Genomic DNA, 26505 nt, shown 5'->3' on the forward strand with positions numbered 1-26505 from the left:
ATGTTAAATCTCTTCAAAAGAGATGTTAAAAGGCATCGAAACATACAAAAACTGAAGAAAAAGAAAAGAAAGAAAACTCTTACACAACATTTTATGCGAAATTTCCCCTGTGTCCTGCAAATTTCGAGCAACGATTATTTTTTCTTCTTCAGTGCCTGGAAGTTGGCAACCAGACATTTCACCTGCTCCTCCTCCTCTGACAAAGAAATATCACAGAAGGGGAAGTGGGAAACGGTGAAAAGTTATTTAGTGACCTACAGAAGCATAGAAACGCGTACTGGCTATGACGTAAGCGGGAGGCTTGTATGATGTCCCACAAGCATTTTCTTTCTTACCTCACCGCTAAAATTAGTGATCGGACGGGCGCTCCCTCCCAGTCCCAACAACACCGACAAATCACTTACATCGATGGATGGGTGGCGTATTGCAGAAGCCCAGATTTGCAGAGACGGTTACAACCCTTCAAAATATTAATACTACTAATAACAACATCACGTTAGTCTTGCTTCACGGTAAAACCACGATATCCAATAGCGTTAAGTTTAAATTTATGCACGTTGGTTTGACCAAATTCTTAAAGAGTTTGGGCGTCGCCAGAAAATACTGCAATAGGGAGGATCAAATAAAGATTTTGTTTATAAGCATGGGTGGAAATAGCTAAACAAAACTGGGGCTGCATAATTATAATACTTAGGGGATAATAGTGCTTTCCTGATCTCCAGTACTTCGTCTATGAGTATTACAAAATGCATAATTTCTTCTCTGTCGCCAAGGATTGTGTTTTACATTTATTCTGCTCGCCCGCCCTGAGAAAAAGCCGTTATTTGGACAGCGATATATTGCACAAATATACGGAATCCCTAAGTTTACTACAGAAATCTTTAGGAAGCATACGTTATCCTATGCCAGGGGCGGATCCCGGGGGGCGATCGCCCCCCAGAAAAGGACTTTCTTCTTTTATACACATAAATAAAACCCACCCCAAAAGTAGCAGTTTGGAGCCCTTAAAAGTAGCAGTATGACACCCCTCCCCCAGAAGTCGGTCCTGGATCCGCCGCTGTCCTGTGCTATATACGTACTGCCTTTTTCCTGCTTAGATGTTACATCATGCCGCTGTAGGTTGCCTGACATCTAACTATCTTCTGTATATTACATACGTATACGTATGTTACGTACGTCAGCTATATGTTATATCCGTCCACCTGGATATGAGATCCTTATTGCGTATATACTTTCTTTGTTTCATACAGAAGTACGTAATTATACGGAAAATATTATAAAACATACGTTTGTTGCAGGATGTCATCTGTAGCCGGACGTTAAGTCAAAAACCACAGGATTTACGCAGGTAATCTACGTTTTTACGTACGGCACACACGTTTTTTTCTCTCTTTGTCTCTGCAAGAGACAAAATCTCAAAAACTACTTGATGGATCACCATGAATTTTGGCCATATTCCACAAAAGTTAGAAACTGTGTTCGTCGATAAATACGATCCATCCAGTTGAACCCAAGGTATGGCCAATCACAAATTTGTTCCCTATTATTATATATATAACAGTGCCCCTTTGAAGTATACAACCCAACTAGGGTTGCCAGATTATTTCAGAGGAAAAACAAGGAGATTTTACGATTTTTAGGGGAAAACAAAGGAAAATATGTGAAATTCAGAATTTACATACAATTAAGAAGTATGGTTTCACATAATAATGTAAAAAAAATATATTGGAAACTGGTGGAATTTCATTAAAAATAACTGCAACACACACACTTGAAGTATATTACAATTGTTGGTGGGAGCTGATAAGGTTCGGATCCCATGTTAAGCTCTCGGTCCTCGTCTCATATAGTCTCGGTGCTGAAAAGGACAGTAAACGCAAATCCAACTAATCTTGTTACACAAATTCTTGTTGCCTTTTAATTTTGTTTTAATGAAGATTTTAGGTTTTTTAACAGTTCCATATCCTTTTTTTTATTCCTTTAAAAAATCTTTGCTGAACATAGCGAAATCCACAACCACTTGGAACAACTTTTATTAGTTTACAGTAATTTCTATTCCTGACATCAGTGCAACACGATCGATTGACAGACGAAGGCTAAGGTTCTAAAACCAAACTATATTTAAATATAAGATTACATTAGATAGGAGATAGAAACCCAATCTGTTGCATTTTATTTTTACATAATAAGCTACATTCTTTGGTTGCGTTGTTAACACTGCATAAGAAGTAAGTTTCTATATTCTTTTTTGGAATAAGTTATAAAAGGAATTTTAAAGTGTCCAAGACTATAATTTCTATTATTTACTAAGAAAAGGAAGAAATCGTTTGACGGGGAAAATAAAATCGTATAACGTAAAACGTACGAGAAAAATGTCGGAAAAAACGTATGATCTCGCAATATCATCACTTTACTTTGAATAGAACGAAATATTTTTAGGTGGTGTACAGCTACTTTTTTCCTTTATTTCTTTAATTTTTAATGTGAGCATGCAAAATGCCACAGATTAGTTCTTTATCGTTGGGTATTTTTTCTCATAATTATCATTTAAGCTTGAGCTCATAAACTTAATTAAAACTAAACTTAATTAGAGAAACTGTTCATCGGAAATCTTGCTGAGTCGAGTTCAATATTACCAATTGTTAGAGGCATGAAAAATATCAACTTAAAAAAAAAAAAAAACACGTATTGTATATATATATAAAAAAAATCATTAACTTTGACATTTGAACACTTCTACTTTTGCAATTGCGTTGTCTCTATCCTCAATGAGGCTTACGCTATGGACCCCAATATGCTCACGCTATTTAAGGCTTAAACTCTTTCGTGCTTGAACTCGCTATTCTCGATGCAGCTCGTGCAGTATTATTGAGCTCGATCCCGATTAACTTTGAGAGTTGAACTCTCAGTTTAGACATATCTGCATCATGTGCTAAAGAAGTTAATTATAGGCCTAAATGAATGATTTACATATTAACAAAACAGAAGTATGCTCTAGGCAGGGGCGTCACTTCAGACTCCGCTTGAGGGGGAGGGGGGCAAGAGTACCACCGACATAAAATTTTCATGTTTTGTACTAGTATATTAGTAGACAATCGGTTAAAGTACATGTATTCCTCAAACTCTAGGGGGGGGGGCAATTGCCCCCTCCTAAATGACGCCCCTGGCTCTAGGCTGGGGTTTCTTAACCTGGGGTTACATAGCGGTCACAACGGGAGGTAAGAAAGATAAATTGAATTAAAATCTAGCAGCGGAAAAATAAAGATCATTTTGAAATTTTTATTTTGATAGATTATGTGTCCTTTTATACTTATCGCTAAACTGTTATTCCTATTCCTGTATAAGGCTTATATACATATCTGAAAGCACTAAGTAGCAATAATAATAATAATAATAATAATAATAATAATAATAATAATAATAATAATAATAATAATAATTGCTCCCAAGAGGATGTGATAAAAGGGGAGAGTGATATGAAATAGGTAGTAGAGAAATCCTACTCTATGCGAGAATCGAACTTATAACTGATACATATTTTGTGCCAGCTAATCTGGCACTTCAAGCTATACTTGAAGCTCAGCCTGCCTTGTTAATCTGTCTCTTATTTCAGATAAGATTTTTAAAGAAAATGAAGAAAACAAGTACTCAATTGTTGATTATATTTGTACTGTGTTTCTAGTGTGAATGACTTGCCTTTCTATATAATCCCAGTTTGTTAAAAGCCTCGCCCCAAAAACATAAATACGTATTTTAAACATTATGCTTACGTGCTCATACACGCTTTTATCTTACTCATAGAGACGAAATTTGATAACTAATCCTTCCACCTTGAGTAAATTTAACTGTAAACGGAATGCCAGATAAGTTAAGGAAAATAAACAAATATTACCTTCAGGTGAGCTTTTCACCTCAGCTGACACCATAATATTACGTTACAAAACACAGACATGACGGTCTTCAGTACGATTTCTTGAAAAATAATTAAAATTTATTTCGAACGTAACCCTCTTGTTGGTTCCTACTAACCTATGAATTTGAATATTTTTTATCAATATCCTGTTGTTATGTGCATATAAATTAAAACAAGATGTTAAAAGAATAAAAGATAGATAGATTACTGTGTGTTTAATGGGGACACCAATGTCAGTTTTTTTTTTTTTTTTTTTTTTTTTTTTTTTTTTTTTTTTTTTTTTTTTTTTTGTCTTCGTTACGACAAAGCCAATGACCGACATGTTGTACACTGAAAGTTCAAATAGATCTTTTAAAAAAGGTGAAGTTCAAACGCAAGTACTACAAAATAAGATATTACACGTAAACAATCTACATATTAATAGCGGTGTCTGTATAAAAAAAAAAAAAAAACTTCAGATCTAATTTGAAAGTGACTGTGTTTGTGACAATCTCTTGATTTTTTTTATGTAGATGCAGTTCCGGCCTGGTAGTGTTTTTAGCTATTCACTTTGATATTAGAACTTAGGGTAGGGGAAGGAGGGGGAATTATAAAAAAAAATAAAACTCAATAACTCTTGAACCACCTGACCGATTGTCGATCAAATTTGCAATATAGATAACGTTCGAAGTATTTGAGAACAAGATCCTGAGACGAATATTCGGACCCAAGAGGAACGGGAATGGGGAATGGCGGAAACTTCATAACGAGGAACTACATAATTTATATGGTTTACCCAACATTGTGAGGGTCGTCAAGTCTAGGAGGCTTAGGTGGGCGGGTCATGTAGCTAGAATGGAAGAAAGTAGAAACGCTTTCAAAGTCTTGATTGGAAGACCAATCGGAAAACGACCATTAGGAAGACCTAGGCGCAGATGGGAGGTCAATATTAAGATGGATCCCGCAGAGATTGGAATACAAAGTAGAAACTGGATGCAGTTAGCTAAGGAAAGAGTCAGTGGAGAGCTTTTGTGAACGCGGCATTGAACCTCCGGGTTCCATAGGCCATAGAGTTAGTTAGTTAGATAACGTTCGAAAAAAATGAAATGAAATCTTTAATGCCGGTTAGGCTAAAGGAGACGGTGATGATGAGATATTAGTGAAATGGTGGAATGAAGAAAGTAGGTGGAAACGGGAGAACCCCGAGAAAACCCACGAGCACGGTGTTTGCCCACCATAAAGTCCACAAGGCGCGAGCTGGGATCGAACCAGGGACCCCAAGCACCGGAGGTGAACGCTCTACCACTGAGCCACCGCGCCCCTAGATGACGTTCGAGCTTGGAAAGTTTTTTTTTTTTTTTTTTTTAATATTTTCATTTTGGTGACAGAACCTGGGTAGGGGAGATTATCATTCAGACAATAGTGTCCTGCGCTTGCGCAGGACGTGCGAGTTTGCTAGTATATATTATTATTTTAACAATTCTTCTTTATGCTCCGAGGTAAAGAGAGAGAGAGAGAGAGAGAAGATGGAATCAAGAAAGTTCAAAAGAAACGGAAGAACTTCGTGAAAATTCACGCCAACGGTGTTTGTCCCTATAAAGCCCACTTAGTGTGCGCAAGGAGACCAAACACGCCAGATATAAACGGTTTACCACTCAGCTATCCCAGCCCCAAATATAAAACTAAAATTAAAACAGGTCGCAAAAAGTGTAAAAAAGTAAACAACTAATATAAAGTAAGAAAATAACTCAAAATTAGGAATAATAATAAAACACAAAAAAATCTGAAAACCAGAACCTCAGATGCAGGTTAACAATTCCAATTTCACGGATAAAAGTGATAATTCTGCAAAGGAGCAAATAAAGACAGCATTTTTCTCCAAAACTTTTGGTTTTCAAAGGCAGTCTTAGAAACCTTTTCTGAGGGTGAGTATTATGAACATTCTACAAGAATGTGCCGAATACTCAGTGGAACGTCACAATATGGACTGTAAGTGCTACGCACTAGATAGAAATGAATGAGATGTAGGGATGGTACCGAGACTGAGAACCAGACGTGTTTGTAATTCGAATCAATATCGAGACTTACTTGAGACAAGATTAAATCCAGCTCGAAAGTCCTGGTTTTGTATCGAATATTGAGAAAAAAGTTAATGAAATTATATTTACCCAAAATTCTTGCATTCTTAAGTTACATGCACAATAATGAAACAATTTCCATTGGATAGTGTATACATGGAAGAAAGTGGGGAAAATGATCCTCTTGTAACGCGGCATATCGAATATATTTTGAACAGCACAAAATTTTCAGTTGGGATGCAATATATTTTATTCTCTTTCCAGTATTTTTAATTACACAAAAGATACGTTGTAAAAATAATCCTGAGTTTGTAAAGCAAATATAATATATCAACCTCCTAACATTTTCCCAACCAGCGAAAGACGTGTGTAAAATTTATTTACTACAATCGCCGTATAACTAATGGTATCGACTTTTCATGATCTTCGGATTGGAAGAATTCATGAAAAACGTGTAACAAACTGTTTATTAATATTTAAAGAAAGAAAAACTATTTAAGTAACAAATAAAACTGTTACAATCACTCTTTCTCTCTTACTGAGGTTGTATGAGACAAAATCTACTGCTTAAAGTGGGATCTAAATCACTATACGGATTTTATCCAAGGCTTAATACGGCAGCTGAGGATTAAATCCGCGAACACACGCACAAGAAACACGAATGTTAGTAATTTTGCTAGGTATGAGTATGTGACCTACAGTAATTCCCTAGTTAAGAATGAAGTGAGAAAACAAAAAGAAGAAAAGATAGGGTGCAATATGATATTACTTATACATTTTTAACTTTACACAGTTTATTTCGAGACTTGGTCCTCGAGGCCGCTATTTTTCAACCGAGACGACATGTATGATGTCTTGTCTCGTCTCGATACAATCCCGAGTCCGATGCACAGAGATTCATTTCATCCCGGTGTCTAACACGCGACGCTGTATACCGAGTGCCAAAATGAGATTTTACTAAGTAAAGCTTTTCCCATTAGTTTGGTTCCAGTGAAAGCGCTCGAGTGCAACCTCTGCTAATGCGGCGTTCTGGGCTGTTGTGTAGCAAAGCTTGTCTCCCCGAATACCTATATATCTCGGCATCTAGCAGACAACGACACAGCCCTGTTCCTGTAGTTTCAAATATAGGGGTAGTCAATATATAAAGCATATTTTAAAAAAATCAAAATAGCTTAAAACGAAGTTCAGGGAAATAAATGGAGTTTTCGAAAGAAATCCAAATTTTTCACTAGAGTAAAAAATTAACTGTAGAAATGTAATAATATAAAAACTGCAGAAAAGATAAACTTAAGAAACAATTTGTCGTAAGTCAATAAACAGAAGCAACGAAATATTGTAAATTTATTAGTTCCTTCGCTGCAGAAGAGTCGGATAGGCTTTGGTAGGACATGTGTAGTTCGGACCTCACACTAAACCAACCATTTTTAAACAGCGTGGCCCGGCACTCTAACGTGACGTGACGGAACTACTGATGTGGCGGGGGAAATTTAAGACACTAGGGAATATAATACAAGAATTATAGGGAAGTTTTTAAAATAATAATAATAATAATAATAATAATAATAATAATAATAATAATAATAATAATAACTATTTTTGTTGAGTTCTGCACGCAATATTTCTTCATAATTAAAAATACAAAGTAACTTGGCATTAGCTATATATATATATATATATATATATATATATATATATATATATATATATATATATATATATATATCGTGTGCTACAGGATATTAAAATACACACTGACAAAAGTTCGAAAAACGCGGCATTAAATTGTCGAGTCTTATCCTATACAGCCTCAAAGCTAAAAAGCGATACCGCATTCAACTTCGAACTAAGCAGTATCACAACTTAGAATAAACTGTAAAGTAGGGAAATAAAAAGACAAATGTAAATGTAAAAGGGGCTAGATATATCTAATAAAAATATTCTATATCCTATCAATAGATTGTTGTGTTATACTTCAACTACAATCGATTAACAGTACTCGTAATTCTTACTGTGAAATATTACTTAAATTTTGTTTCATGCACGTGCTGTATATCATCAAACAAAACTTTCCAGCGATTTTTTTAAAGACCTTTTTACAGATTATTTATCCGATTAAATAGAAAAGAGACACAAGCACACACCTGTTACCCCCTGGGATATAATCTGAGCAAGGCTATTTATTATCATTAGATGAAAGGTAATAAGTTGTAGTATCAAAACTACTCTGACCAGTAACCAGAAACCAGGAGGTGTAATTAACGACGTTGCGCAAATTAATTTTAGTGTTATTACTAATTTGTCATAAATTATTTAAACATAAATCAGCAGTGTTGCCAACAAGATATATTTTTTTTAAATTCTAACGCTTTCTCCTTGTAACTTTTACAACTGAATCAAGATACAAATTTTAAGCTTCTATATACATTGTTTTTCTTGTTTATCCTCTTTCTGTATAATACTTCTATTGTTGCTAATCAGCCTTCACTTGTTCCTGTTGTTTACGAGCGATAAATGTCATGGCAATACAAGCCTTCTTCTTCAGTTATTTCAACTGATACAACTATTCAGTCCATATGAGAATATGTATTAACCTGAATATGTGGCCTGTTTCAAGGACAAGCTAATGAATGATCGGTAAATAATGAGGATAACTGGTAAAAATAAAATTGATAAAAATGTCATTTTGGATACGTAAGTAATATTTGTTCTTAAGTATAATAACTTACTTAAGTTATAATCAACCAATAAGCCCCGATTCCCTAAAGCAGTGGTTCCCAACCTTCCTTGACTGAGGCACACTTTACTACACCCCCACGACATCGCGCTTTTTCATATTAACTATAATAGTGTGAGCCTAGAAGTTGCTACAAAGTACTGACTATGTAGTACTGTTATTACTGCCGCTAGAGGAGTTGACTGGTACAGTCTGTTTAAAAGCAGATTTTAACTAATTAAATGTTTCGTCATTTTTAAGTTCTAAAATTTCACGACACACCAGTGCAAGGGCGCCCATCAGGGGGGCAAGGTGAGCCGTTTCCCCCCCCCCCCCTTAGAGGAAATTGTGTTTCGGAAGATCGAAAACCCAATAGATATTTTAGAATAGTTACAGCAAAATTTGAGACTACATTTGAAATGTCGCTTATACTTGCCCCCCTTGGAAACAATAACATGGGCGTCTTTGTACCAGTGTGATGCGACACACTGCACATACAGGGTGTTTCAAAACAACACCGACAACGTTTAGGAGCTAATTCCTGACACCACGATAAGACAAAAAGTCTAGACCAACCTGGGTCACAAAAGCTTCCTTTCAGAGTTATACGCTGCCGAAAACATGAAAAAATGAACTCTAAAGGTCCATAGCTCCAAAACTATGGGACCTACCGTAGTCGGGTTAAGATTTCACTTAGGAACTAATATGTGCGCTATCCGAAAGTATACCCAGACAGCATGTTTGCTTGCCGCAAGCTTGCCTGCCGCTTTTATTTGATTTTATTTCGCTTTGGCTTATACACAAAAGCTTATTTCTGCTTAGCGCAAGCCGTAGTGCGGGCAACCCACGCTTCGCTTGCGAGACGATTTTCTTTAGATTGAAGTAAAAAGCCAGCGCGCGTTCGATTTTCAGTTGTTCTCAAAATCCACGTGACGCTGACCTCCTTACTTTCGGCGATAAGGTAGTGTTTGCGTTGTTAGTGTCTTGTTAGCATTCAGCTTGAATAAAGGACAAACTTAATTATTTTTTTTAATTGTTCCGTCTAGTACTCTAGTACTCTAGTCCCACGTACCTATAATATCGCTCTTTATTTCCTCATATTTCGGTAACTATGAGGCATAACGAATTGTAGTATTTACGTATAAAGCATAAATGTGAACATAGATGGCAGCAGATTTGAGCCTACTTATTTTGCGAAAGACTACAGAACTGTTGCAGATATTTTAATATAAACTTCAAGTTTAACTTACAGTTTACTATAAACTTTATCTGAACGCTGTGTTTAAAGTATAAACATTTTTCTGCGTTTTTATATAAAAAGGTAGAAATTTCAAGTACTCGCCACTAATATAGCAACATGTTAGATATTTGTAAGAAGCAACGGCGCGTTGCGTGGCACAAACTAAACCGTAACAATTATGCTTATTTTGATGTTTTGCAGAAGCGGATGGAAGACGTGTGTTTTCATAGTTGTGCATATGCTCCAATAATTGTGGAGGTGAGGGGACAATATATTGTAGCACAGATTTAGTCAGACGGTTAAATTATACTGATTTCATACTGTTTTATCTAAATTCGCTTAGTGCAAGATTCCATATAACTTCTTTGGATTGTGTTTTGCTTGCAATAAGCTTAATAAAGCTTGCCATTGATGAGAATACGCTTAAATTGGCTTGCGTTTGAGATAATTTGACTTGTGTTTAACTTGTGAAGACAAGCTTGCCCCTAGCCTTGCCCAGATGTAACTAACTAGCTTGCCACAAACTTAAAGCAAGCTAATTGGCTTGCATAGTATAGCTTGCGGCAAGCTAATTTACCTTGCAAAAGCAAGTTTGTGGCAACTTGCAGCAAGTTTAAATTGCTGTCTGGGTATGTTTCAGAATCTTAATGTACTCACCCAACAATTTTTTAAAGGCAGTTTTTCTACAGACATAATTTGAAGTACACACCAATTACCTCTATAAAAATTGTTGCGGAAGTACCGCAGGATTCTGAAACATGGATATTTGGGTAGGGCACATACTAGTTCCTAAATAAAGACTTGGTCCGAATACGGTGGTCCCATAGTATTGGAGCTATGGACCTTTAAAGTTCATTTTTTCATGTTTTCGGCAGCCTATAACTCCGAAAGGGAGCATTTGTGCACTCAGCTTGGTCTATACTTTTTGTCTTATCTTGGTGTCAGGAATCACTTTGTCGGTGTTGTTTTGAAACACACTGTATATGTATAACAACGATCAATGCCAAAAGTCATTGCACCTATCGATTCTCGGGCAACCTGATATTCCCTTCTTCGTGCGGGAAGAATTAGGTTAATACGAAAGGATTCAAAATCTGCCAGGTATGCAACTTGAACGATCGGAAAAACGGGATTACCGACCTCACAGGCATTATTGTACATATACAGACTCTCCGCAATTGTCCTCGAGTCATAAAATAAAAAAAAGACTTCGTACACGAGTAGAAATGATGAAAATTTATATTGTACAAAATTTGGTGGCTGTAGTTGACTCCTTTCTATGAAAAAAACTGATGGCATACATTCACCCACACACGCATTATTTTAGTTATTAGTATGGATTAGTTAAATTAAATTTGATTATCAAATATTAACATTATGTATCACTAAATTTAATTTTTACTTAAGATCGTTTCATAGAAAACAGAAAAAAATTTCCCATATACATCAATGGGCTAAAAGATGGACTCAATATCCACAGTAGTGCAGATATTTAGTATCCACAGAAGTTATTGTCAATCATTCATTACAATAATAAACTACACAGGGGAAAAATGTTATTTCTTACGCCTCTTATTTTCCTTATATGTTTCCCCCTCGGGAAAAAGATACATACACCAGAAACTTACGATAAAGTCGCAATCCATATTTCTGCATTGTTTATTAATGTATACATAGGCAACCAATCTAAAGTATGAGAACGACCGGCCTCCACTGATTATATTCACTGACAGGCAAATTATCTAGAAACAAACTACTCGACAGTATCAACTGTTGATACTAACTTCGTCATAGATAACGAAGCATGAGAGAAGATAACTTGATTGCTACACAGTCTAGTCACTCTTCGAGAAGTGTTTCTTGGCAGCTTGCACGCTTTCGTTAGAGGAATTACCACAAGATTAAGTTTCATTTCTTTCCGAACTACATCTATATACTGTAGGACAAGGATGTCAAACTCAATACCACATAGTCATCAGTGTACAATTGCGCGGGCTGAAAAAAAGGAAACCATTTGCATCCTTAATGATGTATTTAAAAATCCAATATGAAAATGTAGCTTTTTAAAAAGGAACAAGGAAATCCGGGCAGTAGATGGATGTTTATTGTTTCTTTCCAGATACCTGACTTTTTTCTTCCTACAACCAGCTTTCGGGTGTTTGGAGATATGTTACTTGCACAATCTATTGTCAGAACCGAGGTCAGATGAATATCTAGGATTATCTTTTAAGCTGGATGTCTTTGAGGATTCGTTCCTTTTCGTAAATGAGACAAGTTGTTCATACTGATATGTGCTACCGAACATGAAATCACGTACGAAAATGAATATAGGGTTTCTAAGAACCAGAGAGGCAAATGTAAAATGAAATTCTGGAATGCTCACTTCACTGAATTTTTGCTTTAGAGTTGAACCGCACTGAATTTCTACTAATTTCATCTATTCATTATTTCAGTCCATGTGGCGCATCAGTTCAAAAAGGGAACTAAGTAAATTCTATCTTTTTTTTTTTTCCGAGGTGAGCCGAGGGCAACAGAAAAATAACTCGGGAGATGCGAGCATCATTTCTCTGCTGAAGGATAATGAAGACTGAACTTGGGACCGTACCGGGCAACGGTCATGATTTCTGGATGGCCTTAAACGGAAATAGTACTGTGAAAATATTGTTAATTCAGGTCAAGCCCGATAGAAGAAATGTCTCAGGGGTGAGATGGGGGAATTTAACGGCTCTAGAAGAGGAGATTCCATGGGTTGCGCCCTGGAAAATCATCACTCGCACTCACTAATCATATTACGACTCGTGCTTTAGCTCGCTATCAACTATTAGCCTCGAGTCTGAGAGTTGGATTCCCGAGTTTGGACATCTGCTAACTACTTGCCTGCAAAAAGTGTCTCACGTCTAGTTCATCCATCATATAAAGTTAAAAAGGAAAAAAAAAAAAAAAAAACTAATACTGTACCAAGGTAATCGGCACATTGTTTCGGTTAGATTCGGTTAAATACAGAAACGTTCCAAGAATTAACATAACTTTGATTTCCCTCAAATACTTTTAAACTATAATTTCTTTTGTTTGTAATGAAAATGAATGATGACCTAAAAAGACTACTGGCACAAAAAATCGAAACAGGAAAGAAATGTATTATACATAGAAACAGCGTGTCACATAATAGCCAGCCTTGAAACTTTCAGCAGTGTAAGAAGCTAAATCATTCAACAGTCACACAAGTCAATCAATATTTTTTTTTTTTTTTTTAAGGGAAAATTTTCTTTTTCTGGATCAAGTGTTAACCCTATTTCCGTGCGGTTTACTCTCACAACGACGGATATTACGTTATGAATTAAAACCCATGCACGTGTTTCCGTCTTAATATCTCATCACATTCCATTTTGCCAGTCTCTCTCTAACTCATCGGCAATGCGCTACCCGGATGCAAAGATAACAAACAGATATTTAAATCTCATTCACTTAAAATACATATAGAATTGTAGTGGGTGTACCACTTGGTTCGAAGAAATCATGTACTGTCTGAGCATTTAAGGTACAAGTTGTTCTGAACTTTTATTACACTACATACAAACGTAAAGGTACACGAAGAATTCACATAAAATATCATAATCCTACATTAAAATTACACTTTCTTTTTATTACAAAATAAATACAAATATTATTTAAGAAGTAGTCAACAAGGAGCCAAGACAACAACATAAGTCATCAACTATCGTTGAGTTCATTTTTCTAGTCGCTGCCTTATATAGATTTTTGGATAACTCATATTCTGGTCACACTGTAATTTATATGGATGGCAACACTGAAAATTCTTCCGATTTGTATTTTCGGGTGTAGAATAACATTACTTATTACTGTGATAAGTTACATTTCATTATCTCTTTTCACTTATGAAAAACTGGCAAAAGAAAAAATGTTAGTAGTCTGATCCTTAATTAACCAGTATAGGTACGCTTATGCCGGGAGCTAAAGAAAAAAAATACGGAGTTACATTTCGTTTTATTTAATATTTGCTAAAGAGCATACAACCTGTGATGTTAAAATTCAAACTTAGTGGAACTAACAACACTCAGCAGAAGATTCACAAAAAGAGAGGCATAGTTTGCAAACGGTGGGGTCAGGGAAATAGTAAGAGTATACACGAGCTATCTAAAGAGCTGAGGTCAGAAAAATAAGTGGTTGTGAACCCAACTTCAGTATAGGACTTGTTATTCTTCAATTTAGTCATTAACACTATTTGATATGGTAAGTAAAGCACAACAAGCTCTTTGATAATTTCAGCTTTCTTCTTCTTGTCGAATAACTGCACATATAGATAAATTTGCATTTCCTTGGTTACAAGAAAATTGATGTTTACAGGCATCCTATTTTTTTTTTCCTTTTTAGTTTTCAAGAAAAAAAAATACAAATACTATGTAGTTTCCAAAACCAAAGCTTGAGCAAACCAGTAAAACTTCCTTCAACTTCCCTATACTTGCTATAAAAGGAAAGCCATGCAAAATATGAATATCAGTCGAACCGTTCAGACAAAGATGAAAAACAGGAATATGCTGGCTTCCGGAAACAAATGAAACTTCGCTTTAGTAACTACTACTATGTGATTCTTCATAAGGAAGCAGGTCTATAGCACACTAGAAAAACAGTTCAGAAAAGACGAAAAATAGAAATGTGGTTTTCGGCAATGTATGAAACTCCGCTTCAATAATGTAAGTCTCACTACGACCTAATCCCCCGACCTCCAAAGAGAAGTGCTGCATACAGTGTGCGTTCTTTTAACACCTTATATGTAACCTATTATGCCAAAGACATTTTAAGTGATAATGTAAGCAAATACTGATGTATTTCACTAAAGTACTTTAACACTGACTGCAAATAGCGCTCACCAATAGAACTTCGGCACTCTAATTATTTTAGCTGCTCTCCTGGCTGTGGGTAAGTTCCTAGCTTTTCATATAAATATTTTTTTCCTTCCACCATATTATAATACTTAAAAATATGAAAAATCTTTTTGAAAACATGTTCTTTTCTCCTATTACTATGTCCATACAAAAGCTAAAATAACTCATGACTGTAAAGAATTGTAAGACATCAAGGCATAATCAATCACGTAAATATGTATTACTATATATCTTCTGAAAGTCTTTTCATAACGTAATGGAAAGCAAAAACTTTCGCCAGAGTCTAGACCATAAATGGCGCCAAGAGCTCAGTCGGGTTTGGACTTGAGCCAACTTTGATGTGCAAGTCAACAATATTTCCAAGATACTGCAAATGGACGAAGAAATCCAATTTTCATTTCTGATAACTTGAAGTTACTATGTAATAATTTTACTATTGTGCTAATTTGAATAACTCAAGATGCTTAAGCAGGGCCGGCCCTAGGAAATTTGCCCCCCGCCCCTTTCTTCAGAAGAGCTCCCTCGTGGCTAAGCGGTTAGTGTACGCGCCTTTGGCGTGGGAGACCCGGGTTCAATTCCCGGCGGGAGCTCATGTGGTTCGGATTCCACGTTAATCAGTAGGTCCACGTCTCATATAGCCTCGCTGCTGAAAGGGACGCTAAACTAAAATAAACTCAACTCAACCCTTTCTTCAGAAAGAGCAAATCTTTAAAAGCCATGATTTTAAGTATGATACTATGAACAACGAAGGGAAAGGAAAGTCCATTCACACTCAGAAAGGCCTAAACACTACAAATATAATCTCGTTGTGTGTGTTATAATCTATTATACTAGTGAAAGATAAAGCAAACGCACCTGCAGAGGAAAGATGGTAATCCTTTTTACAGAGTTCAATATCGATCTTCAATTCCAGTGCAACCAGCAATATTATTTTTATTTCTTGATTTTCCTTCTACATTTGTTTAAAGGAAAATTTAAAAAAAAAAAAGTTTCTATCTTCAATGGTTACGAACTTGTTTGTGACACAGACAAGACTAGTTTTCATATCAAAACTGTGATAACTAACTAAATGGAACAGGTTTCCGCTACTGTTCGATAATTGAGTTTTTGTATTTGACAACAATCAAACAATTCATGCTTTGATTTGTTTGACCATTTGCCTGCCATTTGACTGTCCATGTGACCTTACACTTAATGCGACGTAAACATGATTTATGAATGTAGTATTTAAATAAAAGGTCAGCTTAGTAAATTTAACTATCATCATCACGAAATCTGTTTCCAACAAGAAATATTTATTTTAAATCATATAAGTAGTTCTGACAGGTTTTGCCGCCCTTCAAAAACTTGTCGCCCCGCGCGAATACACGTGTTGCACATATGGTAGCATCGGTGGCCGTGTGCTTAATATTTAATTATGATTCATTTTATGTTTATTCCCAATTTCACGAACAAAAATGAGAATGTGGTTACTAATAACCACATTATCTTCCAGAACCAGTGGTCGAAGTGAGACGGTGTGCGGTAGTATGCCATACTGCCTCTGGTTTTTCAGTGATGAAGGCATACCGCCTCTGTTTTTTCAGTGATTAAAACATACCGTCACTGGAAAGTAGACGTTAAATACCATTCATAAATCCATTTTTATACACAGTAATTGACGAATAGCTTTGCGTATTTGTTATGTGGAAATAATTTTAAAGTTGACAACGCCAACATTTTTGTTATCTTTTTCCTACCTTTTGCGCTTAAAATGAGTTCAAAGAAGTCTATCTCGTTTATACTTTGATGTGTCACCTTGAATTGTTTCTTTGTTAAGTGTGTGTCTTCCTGCCTTAATGAATATAAATGTCGAGATTTGAGAATTGGCGGACTTAGGGGTTGTCTGCTATGGGGCGTATCTTCTGGGGATTTTGAATACCCCACAGTCGAGTGGGGAGACCAGGAGTTTTCCCGCAGAAAATTGTTAATATCCTCATTTGGTGTTTGAGCATTTTCGTGTATGATTCTCTATAATACAACATAAGCGACTTTTTTTTTAAAGGAAGTTGTTGGCAGGGAATCAAAGTCTCTTCATATCCCCCCCCTCCGTTATTACAGAGAAGCTCTCCAATGGTTTTCAGTCATTATGCAAATAGAAATGCAATTTTTTAGGCAACATACCCTCACTGTATTTCAACATTTAAATAGCCGGTATGTCGAATCAAAATCGTAATAAAACAAACCGCCTCTGCTTTCTTCCCACCTCGAACACTGTCCAGAACTTAAGATTTTCATTCCTAAGAGTTCTCTGAGATTTAAGTATTCTGGGTGTTCTATAAGAATATAGTGAATAATCAGTGGGACGACACAGTCTTCGCAATACGAACGCTCAGCGATACGCATTAAACAGGAGTGCGTGAGATGTGAGTGTACAATACGCAAGCGTATCAGGATCACTTCATCTCGGTGACGCTGCGACGACGTCTGTCAATTGCCCAAAAGAGGTTTAACTGGGTATTTTATTTTCATTGGCCTAGTTTCATTCTGCCTGCCATATCATCATTTGAATTTCTTGCATATAATTGTGGAGAAAATATTAGTTGGCGTCAATACTATAGTCCATTCATTCACCTACATTAGGGTCTATACACAGTGTAAGTCAATCGCCGTAGTGCATGAATTGTAAAAATTAAAAAGAAAAAGTTATCACGAAGAAAATAAAGGATGCAATTCTAAAAATACAAAAATAAAAAATAATGTCGTAATGCTTGTAAAGCACTATGAAAGAAAAAAATCCTAAAGACAATGTATTGACGCCAACTAATGTTTTCTCCACAATTAAATGCAAGAAATTCAAATACATTCACACGCAAAACTTGAAAATCTTGATAAATCTAAATTTTAGTATAGTTGAACTTCATTGATCTAACCTATCAAGAATATCAATGTCTGGATTTAAGAAAGTCCAAGCTTTAAATAACGTAACCAAAAAATACGATAAAAGGTATTAAGAGAATTAGGAAATTTTCTGAAAATATATTGCAACTGGTCTATAGTATTGATTCTCTAAAGTTTTGTTTATTGTATGATTACATAAACATTATGTTAAATCGATAGTAATAAGAACAAAAAAAAATTGATCAGGGTTCGAGTCATTACCAGTCAAGTGATCCAGATTGTGTTATTCGAACACTGATAACTACCGTTAAGTGCAAATATGCTAACTGGAATATTTGTTATGACGCCAAGTTCTACAGTAACGAATGAATATTATATCAGAGGTTGTCCGGAAGGAATGTAGTAAGTCCGAGTAGAAAAATAAAAAGTTTACGTCCCAAGTTTATGTCGGCTAGACTAAAGGAGACGGTGATGATGAGAAATGAAACAGTGGAATGAAGAAAGTGGGAGGAAACGGGAGAACTCCGAGGAAACGCACGCACACGGTGTTTGTCCACCACAAAGCTCACTTGGTGCGAGCTGGAATCGAACCAAGGACCCCGTGCACCAGAGGTGAATGTTCTACCACTGAGAAACCGCAGCCCCTCTACCGTAGCTACGGAGCTGCATTAACTAAGAGATATCGACGTTCGGTCTAGAAAGCAAGAAATAACAGCATCGTGAATCATGTGCTGGGCACACATCACGTGGCCAATAGCGATCTGGTGGATGAGAGGTGTAGACTGCAAAATTTCAAAGTCAGACGCACTCGCCAATCCAAAAATGAATGTCGCCAGTATCTCTAACGCACAAATTATGAGAGATCCTCACCCCTCCCGGCTTTTGGTTTGACAAAGAACGAGATTACACCACGGCATAAATTTCCAAACCAGACAATTAGATTCAGGATAATCAGTTTTGAATTGGACAATTCATATACATGTTAAAAATATATCTTACCTTAAGACTTCTCATTTGTATAACGCTCTCTCTCTGCACTGAAGTACCAGTTTTCGGATCAAAGTCATTAAATGACGGAGAATTGATGGAAATCGTCAGCAAATCATCTAGTGACCTACTGAATGCTGGTCGTCACTTCTACATTTGTAGTTGCCAGTGGCGACCTGGCGACCGGAAATTTTGCGCCCTATATATATATATATTACGTCTTACAATTATATCCTTTAGCCTAAAGAAGGATGATTAATGAAAGTGGATTTTTTTTTTTTAAATTTCGATCCCTTTCAGCAGCGAAGCTATATCAGACGTGAATCTACAGCTTAATATGGAATCCGAACCAGAGAGTTTCCTCCAGGAATTGAACGGGTCACTCGCGTCAAAAGCGTATTAATGAAAGCAAAGTTTATGAAATAATTAGTGGAATCAGAATATGAGAAAAAAACCAAGGGCATCACTTGGGGCAGGGGCAAATGTCCCCTGAGTTTGAAAAGCACATACTTTATAATAAATTGTATACTAATGTACTAGTCAAAAACATGGAACTCTCATGTCAGTAGACAAACTTGCCCCTCGCCCCTGCAATCTGAAATGACGCTACTGAAGAAACGGGAAAACCCGAGAAATCCTATGGACACGATGATATCCACACAAAATTCCCGTGGCCGGCAATCGAATCAGAGACCTCTCGGACGAAAGGTGAGCTCTCCATCACTAAGTCATTACACCTACCATATGTCAGAATATTATTTTGCATTATCTCTATCTTCTCCCCTGATTAATGCGTATTTTGTTTAGTATATCATCTTTAACAGCTAAACAGGAATTTACGGTTGAAAGATGTGATTGAGTCTCAAGCAAATTTGCTTATGTGGTATTTCCTTCTTCACACTTAGTTATCGATCTGTTTACATTTACGACACGAGGTCACCCACATACACTAACAACAATCACTACTGTGCGAACCTTAATAACGAGACAATTAAAAAAAAAATGTTATTAGCCCTACAGTTCTGGATAATCAATGTTTATTATCAGCCTGGAACGAAAATCAGAAACAAACTAAACAAATTTGCTCGCTAAACAAATGTTTCTAATTCGCTTTCTATTCCCTTGATAATTAAGCTATAGGCAGTAAATAAAAATATTGGAGTATTTCCTACGAGGTCAAGGTCATGACTATCGAAAACAAAATTATGCGCATGCGCAGTTCGCTTGCGAAGATGCTTAAAGAAAATTGACCTTACCTTGACCTGTCGCAGAGCTTCTTCAGGTTCCACTCCAAGCTGGGAGACGTTGAGGAGCTGTTGATCAGCCCACGCCTTCACTGCTTCGCTCGCCTCACGATACTGCTGCCACAGTTTCACGGCGTTCTGATATTTCGTACAGAGCGTGAACAGCGACTGGCGTGTATCGTTCCAGGCGCAGATGGCGTCGCGAACAGCCTCCTCGATCTTCTGCCCAACTTCCGGAGAACACGATGACGTCAAGGGTTCAGCAGACGTCTTTAGATCTTCAAGGAGCTCTTCTCGCTGGCCAAGAGAACCGTACAAGCCCTGCAAAGATAACACAAATGACCTTAGAACACTGTAATCTCTAAATTGACCCTGTAAGGGGTGAATCAGAAATTATTTCAATAACGGCTAAATAAAAGAAAATTTTCTGAAAAAGTAAAATGCATCCTCTTAACTATATTTTAATTCATTTTAATTAACTACATTTTAATTCTCTAAGTTACTTATCAGTTACAAGAAAGAAAGAATAAAAAATTGCAAACGAAAGGTAAAATATGGAGAAAATAAGTTTATGTGTATTAAGTAGTTAGTGTTTACGTCCTTGCTTCACACTATCGACGAACTAGAGGCTACACACCAGAAATAATAAGTGTTGGGAGTGGATGAAATAACTACTCGCTTTGCCACAGCTACGGAATTTATATATCACTTGAGATCTTAAAGGATAATGAAATAAATGGATAAGGTTTATTATACTTACTCTAATGTATTTTATGTTATAAATATCTAAAACTCCTACTGTACAATGTATTTCATAGTACCTTCCAAGCCCTAGAACATTATGTTTTTCGAATTTTGTTTCTTGTTCTACAATTATTTTGAGTTACACTCAATTTATTTGAAACAGTTGAGGCGTTCAGGGAAGTAAGGGCAATTCAACAGAAGTTACGTGCAATCTGAAATTCATTCGTTTGAGTAGTAGTAGCACCTAGTTGGTGGTAGTTGTTTCTTTCCCTTAAAAAAATAAGTTTTAGAATAAATAGATGTTTGTAGTGACAGCACATTTTCAAGACCATACTCTACATTTGGACATTACAGAAAGTTACAGAAAAAGTACTTCGAGAGTTTTGAAATGTAGTGTTGGAGGAAGATAACCGAGAACGTAACAAAGAAGATATTTTAAAAAAGTAGGAGGGAAGAGGACGCTCTTATAAAGCATCCTTCGTAGAACGGTTAACTGGATTTGACATCTAGCGAAGAAACTGCCTTTTTCATGCTGCAATAGCAAGATGGAAGGAAAGTGAGGAGTAGGAAGAAGGAAACATAGATGATTTGAAAAATAGAAGAAAATATTGGGAATTAAAGGAGAAAGCAGAAGATTGAGTTTGTCCACCACAAAGTCCACTTCGCGCCAGCTGGGATCGAACCAAGGACCCCATGCACCAGAGGTGAACGCTCTACCACTGAGCCACCGCGGCCCCATCAGTACAGTTTCTGCTTCAAGGCTTATAGTACTTTTATTTTGTTTATATCTATTTACTTATTTATTTAATGGAATCATGACTTCAGTGATAAAATACTAAATCTTTTTATTTTATTCTTAGCCGCTATTCAAGTATATCGATAAAAAAAAATCTCACTACTCTGCGTTCACAAAAGAAACTAGATAGATGGGATTACAATTTTGTGTTTCTTTCAGCATCCAGGTGGCACCTGAAGCATAATGTAGAATCCAAACCACATGAGCTCCCGCAGGGAATCGAAACTGGGTCTCCCGCGCCGAATACACAAGTGTCAACCACAATCACGAGGAAGACCACGAGAGAGAGAGAGAGAGAGAAAGGAACGAACAAAGAGAGAAAAATGGAAAGATGGAAAGTTTGGTTTAACTATAATAATAGTATATCCACTGTGCTCGTCACCACAATTTTCTTAACTCTTTCTGGTATATCGGGCGCGATTTTCTCTATTCCTTCTCGCAGTGAGTTGGTTCCTTCTGCGTACATACACTCATTTATATTATTAATGTGCAGTGTTTCATCTAAAGAGAATCGTTATAATAAAAATAATAATAATCATCATCATAGGTATTCTGCCAGTATTGGCAGGTCACTTGCCGCAACTAAGAAGTTTCCATGCTCCACGGTCCTCCGCTAACCCCTTCGTTTTCGCGTATGATATTTCTGTTCTGATATCGTTTATTAGTTGTACTCTCGCTCTCTCCCTCTCTTTCCTGCCACCATACCCTCTAGCACGTCCCTCATGCTGTAGCGGCGCTAGGCTCGTAATAGTAAGGGGGGCAAGAGAAAAGGCTTGAAAAATTTTGAGGCGGCGAGGCAACGACACTTGTTTTGCTTTGAATATTATTATTATCGGTTGTACATAGTATTATTATTATTATTATTATTATTATTATTATTATTATTATTATTATTATTATTATTATTATTCACCGATTGTACACCCATGTCCAAAATGATTGTCGTATATCTATAACTGTTTTCTTCTAAGAGTATAGTTTGATCATGATTTTGCAATTTCCTTTTAATACTGATACTATGTGTATAATGAGGAAATGTATATTTGTGCTAAATCTCATAGGAAAATAATTATAAATATGAAAATTAGAATGAATAAAACAAAATGTTGCTAAATGAACAAAAAAGTTTTATTTTCGTATAATTGTTTTTATTTACTGCTCTTTTGACAAAATTTGCCACATACATGTCTTTGCCGATTATACAGATACTAACATTATAAGAAATGCAGGGCGAATTCGTTATCAAATTATATTCCTAGAACAACATATTTATAGACATGCGACAATAAGTTTGGACATGAGTGTTTATAGACAAATGGAGAGACGAAGGGGACGAGAAAAAATATTGGGGTGGCGGTCGCCCCTCTTCGGCCCCCTGCCCTCATGATATATTCTTTCTTAGCCAATATCCCAACCAGTTTCTCGTCCTCTTCTTAATAATATCTGAAATTGTTCTTTTCTCGACCACCATTTATTCAAGGTCCCACAAAATATTTTCTTCCTCCTAAAGGCTTCTTTCGCCATTCCTATCCTTGCTTTTACTTCACGTTCGCACTTCATGTCATTACTAATAATATTACCAAGGTATCGAAACCTAGTCACCTGTTTTATTTTCTTCCCTCCTACTTCTATATTATTTTATATTTCTATATTAAGAACTATAGAACTGTGAAAATTTAGAACTACAGAACTGTAAGTATAGTATTTGTAAATCTTTCATAAAACTATACATACAACTGGGATCTTGATCTGAAAGTACAGTGAAACCTGCCTTTAGCGGAATCGAGCGTGACTGGCAAAATACGTCCGTTTAAGTCAGGTTTCCGCTTAATGGAGGTAGACGTTTCCTTTTTTTCTTTTTTTAAAAAAAATAGATGCTTATAATGGACATACTGAGAAAATGTTCTACGTGCCTTTTTCAATTACATTTCTTTCTTCTACGAATTAATACACAGAAAGTTTAAAATTAATACAAAATATGCTATGCACATGCTTTCTTTATTTTTTCCGGTAGTCAAACAGAGTTTTCTGTATACATTGCTGCTTGGCTGCTCTACTTTCCGCACACACTTTAGCCTGAGAAATTGCACTAAGTAAATCAGAGTCATTTTTTCGTAAGGCAAATTGTTGTAGTTCCTTTAAACTTCTCAGAGCATCTTGATACGTCTCTTTTCTACACTTTTCTTCGAACTCGGTACCGTATTCCTCTTCTTCTTTCACCTCGTCTTCTCCTTTCCGACTTTCCGTATGATTCTTGATTAAGGTGAGGGGATTAAAGAAACATTGTGGGGATGAATATGAGTAGTGGTTGGGGAAGGTCAACAATGCCCAAAAAGATTTAACAAAAGAACGAAGAATTTATCGCAGACATACAATGTATACACATTTACCCTCTCACAGAATGTCTAAACATTTTCTAAACGCTGTAATCCGGAACTCAGAATTTTCCGTTAAAGGTTTCTTTTGCTTTCCGTTGTCCGCATAATAAAGTTTCCGCTTAATGAAGGGACTTTTACACGTTTTGTACTCCAAAATTCATGGGACCGTGAAATATTTCCGTTTAAGACAGTTTTCCGTTTAATAAAGGGTCCGTTGAAGGCAGGTTTTACTGTATTTCAATTTCTGAACTGGCTCTGGTACTATATGTTAGATGAAAGAAATACTTGACATTTAGTGTCTGGTTCATTGAACTATGATCCTAAATGAATGACATCGAATAAATTAAATTTTAATTCTTTTTATTGTATTTGTAGATGAATACATTACAATGGAGAAAGTCCGTCGAAATTATAATAATATACTTCTGTATACTATATATATTATTTACAATGACACAGAAATTTAACGATGAAAATAACGGAAAACACATATCAATCAGGCTCTTCAATACCAACATGATCTAACATGTTACTGTATTATACAAGATGCAACTAATGGATTTTGAACATTGGACAACACTGAATGAACTTATTCACTCTCATTCTTCGTTTTTTTTATTTTCTTTTTTTTTAAATAGGTCAACAGTGTTACATAGTATGTTTCATCTACTGATATAATACCACTTTGGCTCTAACGCTATTTATCTCCTTAAAACGGCTTAGCCTTCTAATAGGTCAACATACTGAATAACTACGCACTCATTCGTAATATTATTGAAAATGATAAATTAAGCAAATATTTGTCAATGCCGGTTAACGCAATTAACTCTGGACCTGGATCGATGTCTTTTTTTTTTTTTTTTTTTCTCATTAAATCATATATTGAACTCGTTTGTCAAATATTAAAAAACATGCATTCTGTTTGCCATGTTCTCTGTTTAGCTAAACAATAGGTAGTATTCTATTGAATTTTCAGAAAACTACTAGACAACGATTTTTACGTATTTAACCGGACCGAAACCAGGGGCGTATAGTCCATGGAACCTAAGGAAGCGCCGCTCATTTGGTTAAACAGAACAACGAAATAAAATAATCGGCTCGAGACAGTAAAGAGAATCACCTAGTTTTATGTATGGGATATGGATAGCCACTTTTCTACATATTATTTTATTATAGGCAACCAACATTTCGTTGCTACTGTGAAAGTTTCACAGAAGCTAGGTAATGTTACAGATTTTAACCCTTAAATGCATAATTTTTAAATTTTGTTTGAAAAAAAAAAATCATGAGTAGAGTTTAATGTTGTAAATTATAGTAAAACAAATTTAAAAACCTAGGAACCAACATTTAGGTTAATAATTTGTTATTAACTGTTTGAAGCTATTTAGCTACATAATGCAGTTTACACTTCGAACCCGTGTCACAATATCTACTTTGTGGTTAGCGTTTGTTTTTAGTTTTAATAATATTAAAAGTTAAAAACTTTTTTTTTACTCATTCACAAATATTAGACATCTATATCTCTACTCTCCGTTGTAAAGTTTTTTTAATTTTTTTTTTTTTTTTACATATCACATTAAAATTCAACACATCAGACATTCTAGGGATTTTTTTTTTTTTTTTTTTTTTGTAGCACTTGCAAAAACTGAATGTATGCAAGCTGCGACAAAATGCACTTACGAAATGAAATAACTATTGTGAGATTTATACGCAAGAACTAGGTGTGTAGCTCATCAGCTATACGGTGCATTGAAGGGTTAAAAGGGATACGGTTAGCCATCATTAAATTCATCGTTACTCGTGTAGATGTTAACAGACTGACTCAATCAACAAACTCGGCCGAGACAATGTTCTAGCCATCTATGATGATGAAAGAAAAAAAATTCAAAACTTAGCTTTCGTTCAAGTTATTGTGTATAGTACCCGATGGGACGTACTTCTACATTTTATAAGTCCCACTGTATGATCCTAACAAATCATACAATAATAAATTAAGAACAATACATGATATTAAGAAGGCGTTTAAAATATCAGTTTCAACTAATTAGATAAAAAAAAAAAAAAAAACAACAACAACCGCACTACTGTTGATCGAAAACACACTGAAAGAAACAAATGAAATGAAATTAAATATTTTAAGTTTTACAGTCGGCTAGGTTAAAAGAGACCGAATTCTTTTTTTTCTTTCTTTTTTTGCGTGCGTGCGTGTGTGTGTGTGTGTGTGTGTGTGTGTGTGTGTGTCTAAATTGTGATAAAGATAGAAGAAAAAGGACTCTGAGGTGCTTCTAACCCCCTTCGCTTGATCAGCTATATTTTGTGAAGTAAGTAATACTGGAGATCATATATGCAAGGTTGGAGGAGATACTAAATAGCTATCAGACGTACGCTTTAAAGAACAGAAGCAGGACCATAATTAGAATCTTGAAAATTATTTTACAATACAAAAGTATTCAGGAAATTACGAAAAACCTATTCATTATGCAACAATAATAATAATAATAATAATAATAATAATAATAATAATAATAATAATAATAATATAGGTAGGGGAGGTTCGGTGATAGAAGGCTCACTACTGCCACATAGGGTCCATGGCTCGATCCGTTTCCGCTAGTGTTTAGATTTTTTAGGAGCTCACCCGTTTCGTTC

General features: G+C 35.7%; 1 protein-coding gene across 2 annotated transcripts in view; it reads right to left on the reverse strand.

Moving 5' to 3' along the window:
* Window positions 1-26505, reverse strand: part of LOC145690299 (muscle-specific protein 300 kDa-like) — a 633032-nt gene that overhangs the window by 95705 nt on the left and 510822 nt on the right. For both annotated transcript variants that reach the window (XM_081765072.1, XM_081765073.1), the window contains one exon: window positions 19951-20259. In XM_081765072.1, the coding sequence (XP_081621198.1) occupies window positions 19951-20259 (309 nt within the window). The remainder of the gene's footprint in view (window positions 1-19950; window positions 20260-26505) is intronic.

This window comes from Thermobia domestica, chromosome 7 (assembly GCF_964235325.1).
Source record: "Thermobia domestica chromosome 7, izTheDome1.hap1.1, whole genome shotgun sequence".
NCBI classification, from domain to species: Eukaryota; Metazoa; Arthropoda; class Insecta; order Zygentoma; family Lepismatidae; genus Thermobia; species Thermobia domestica.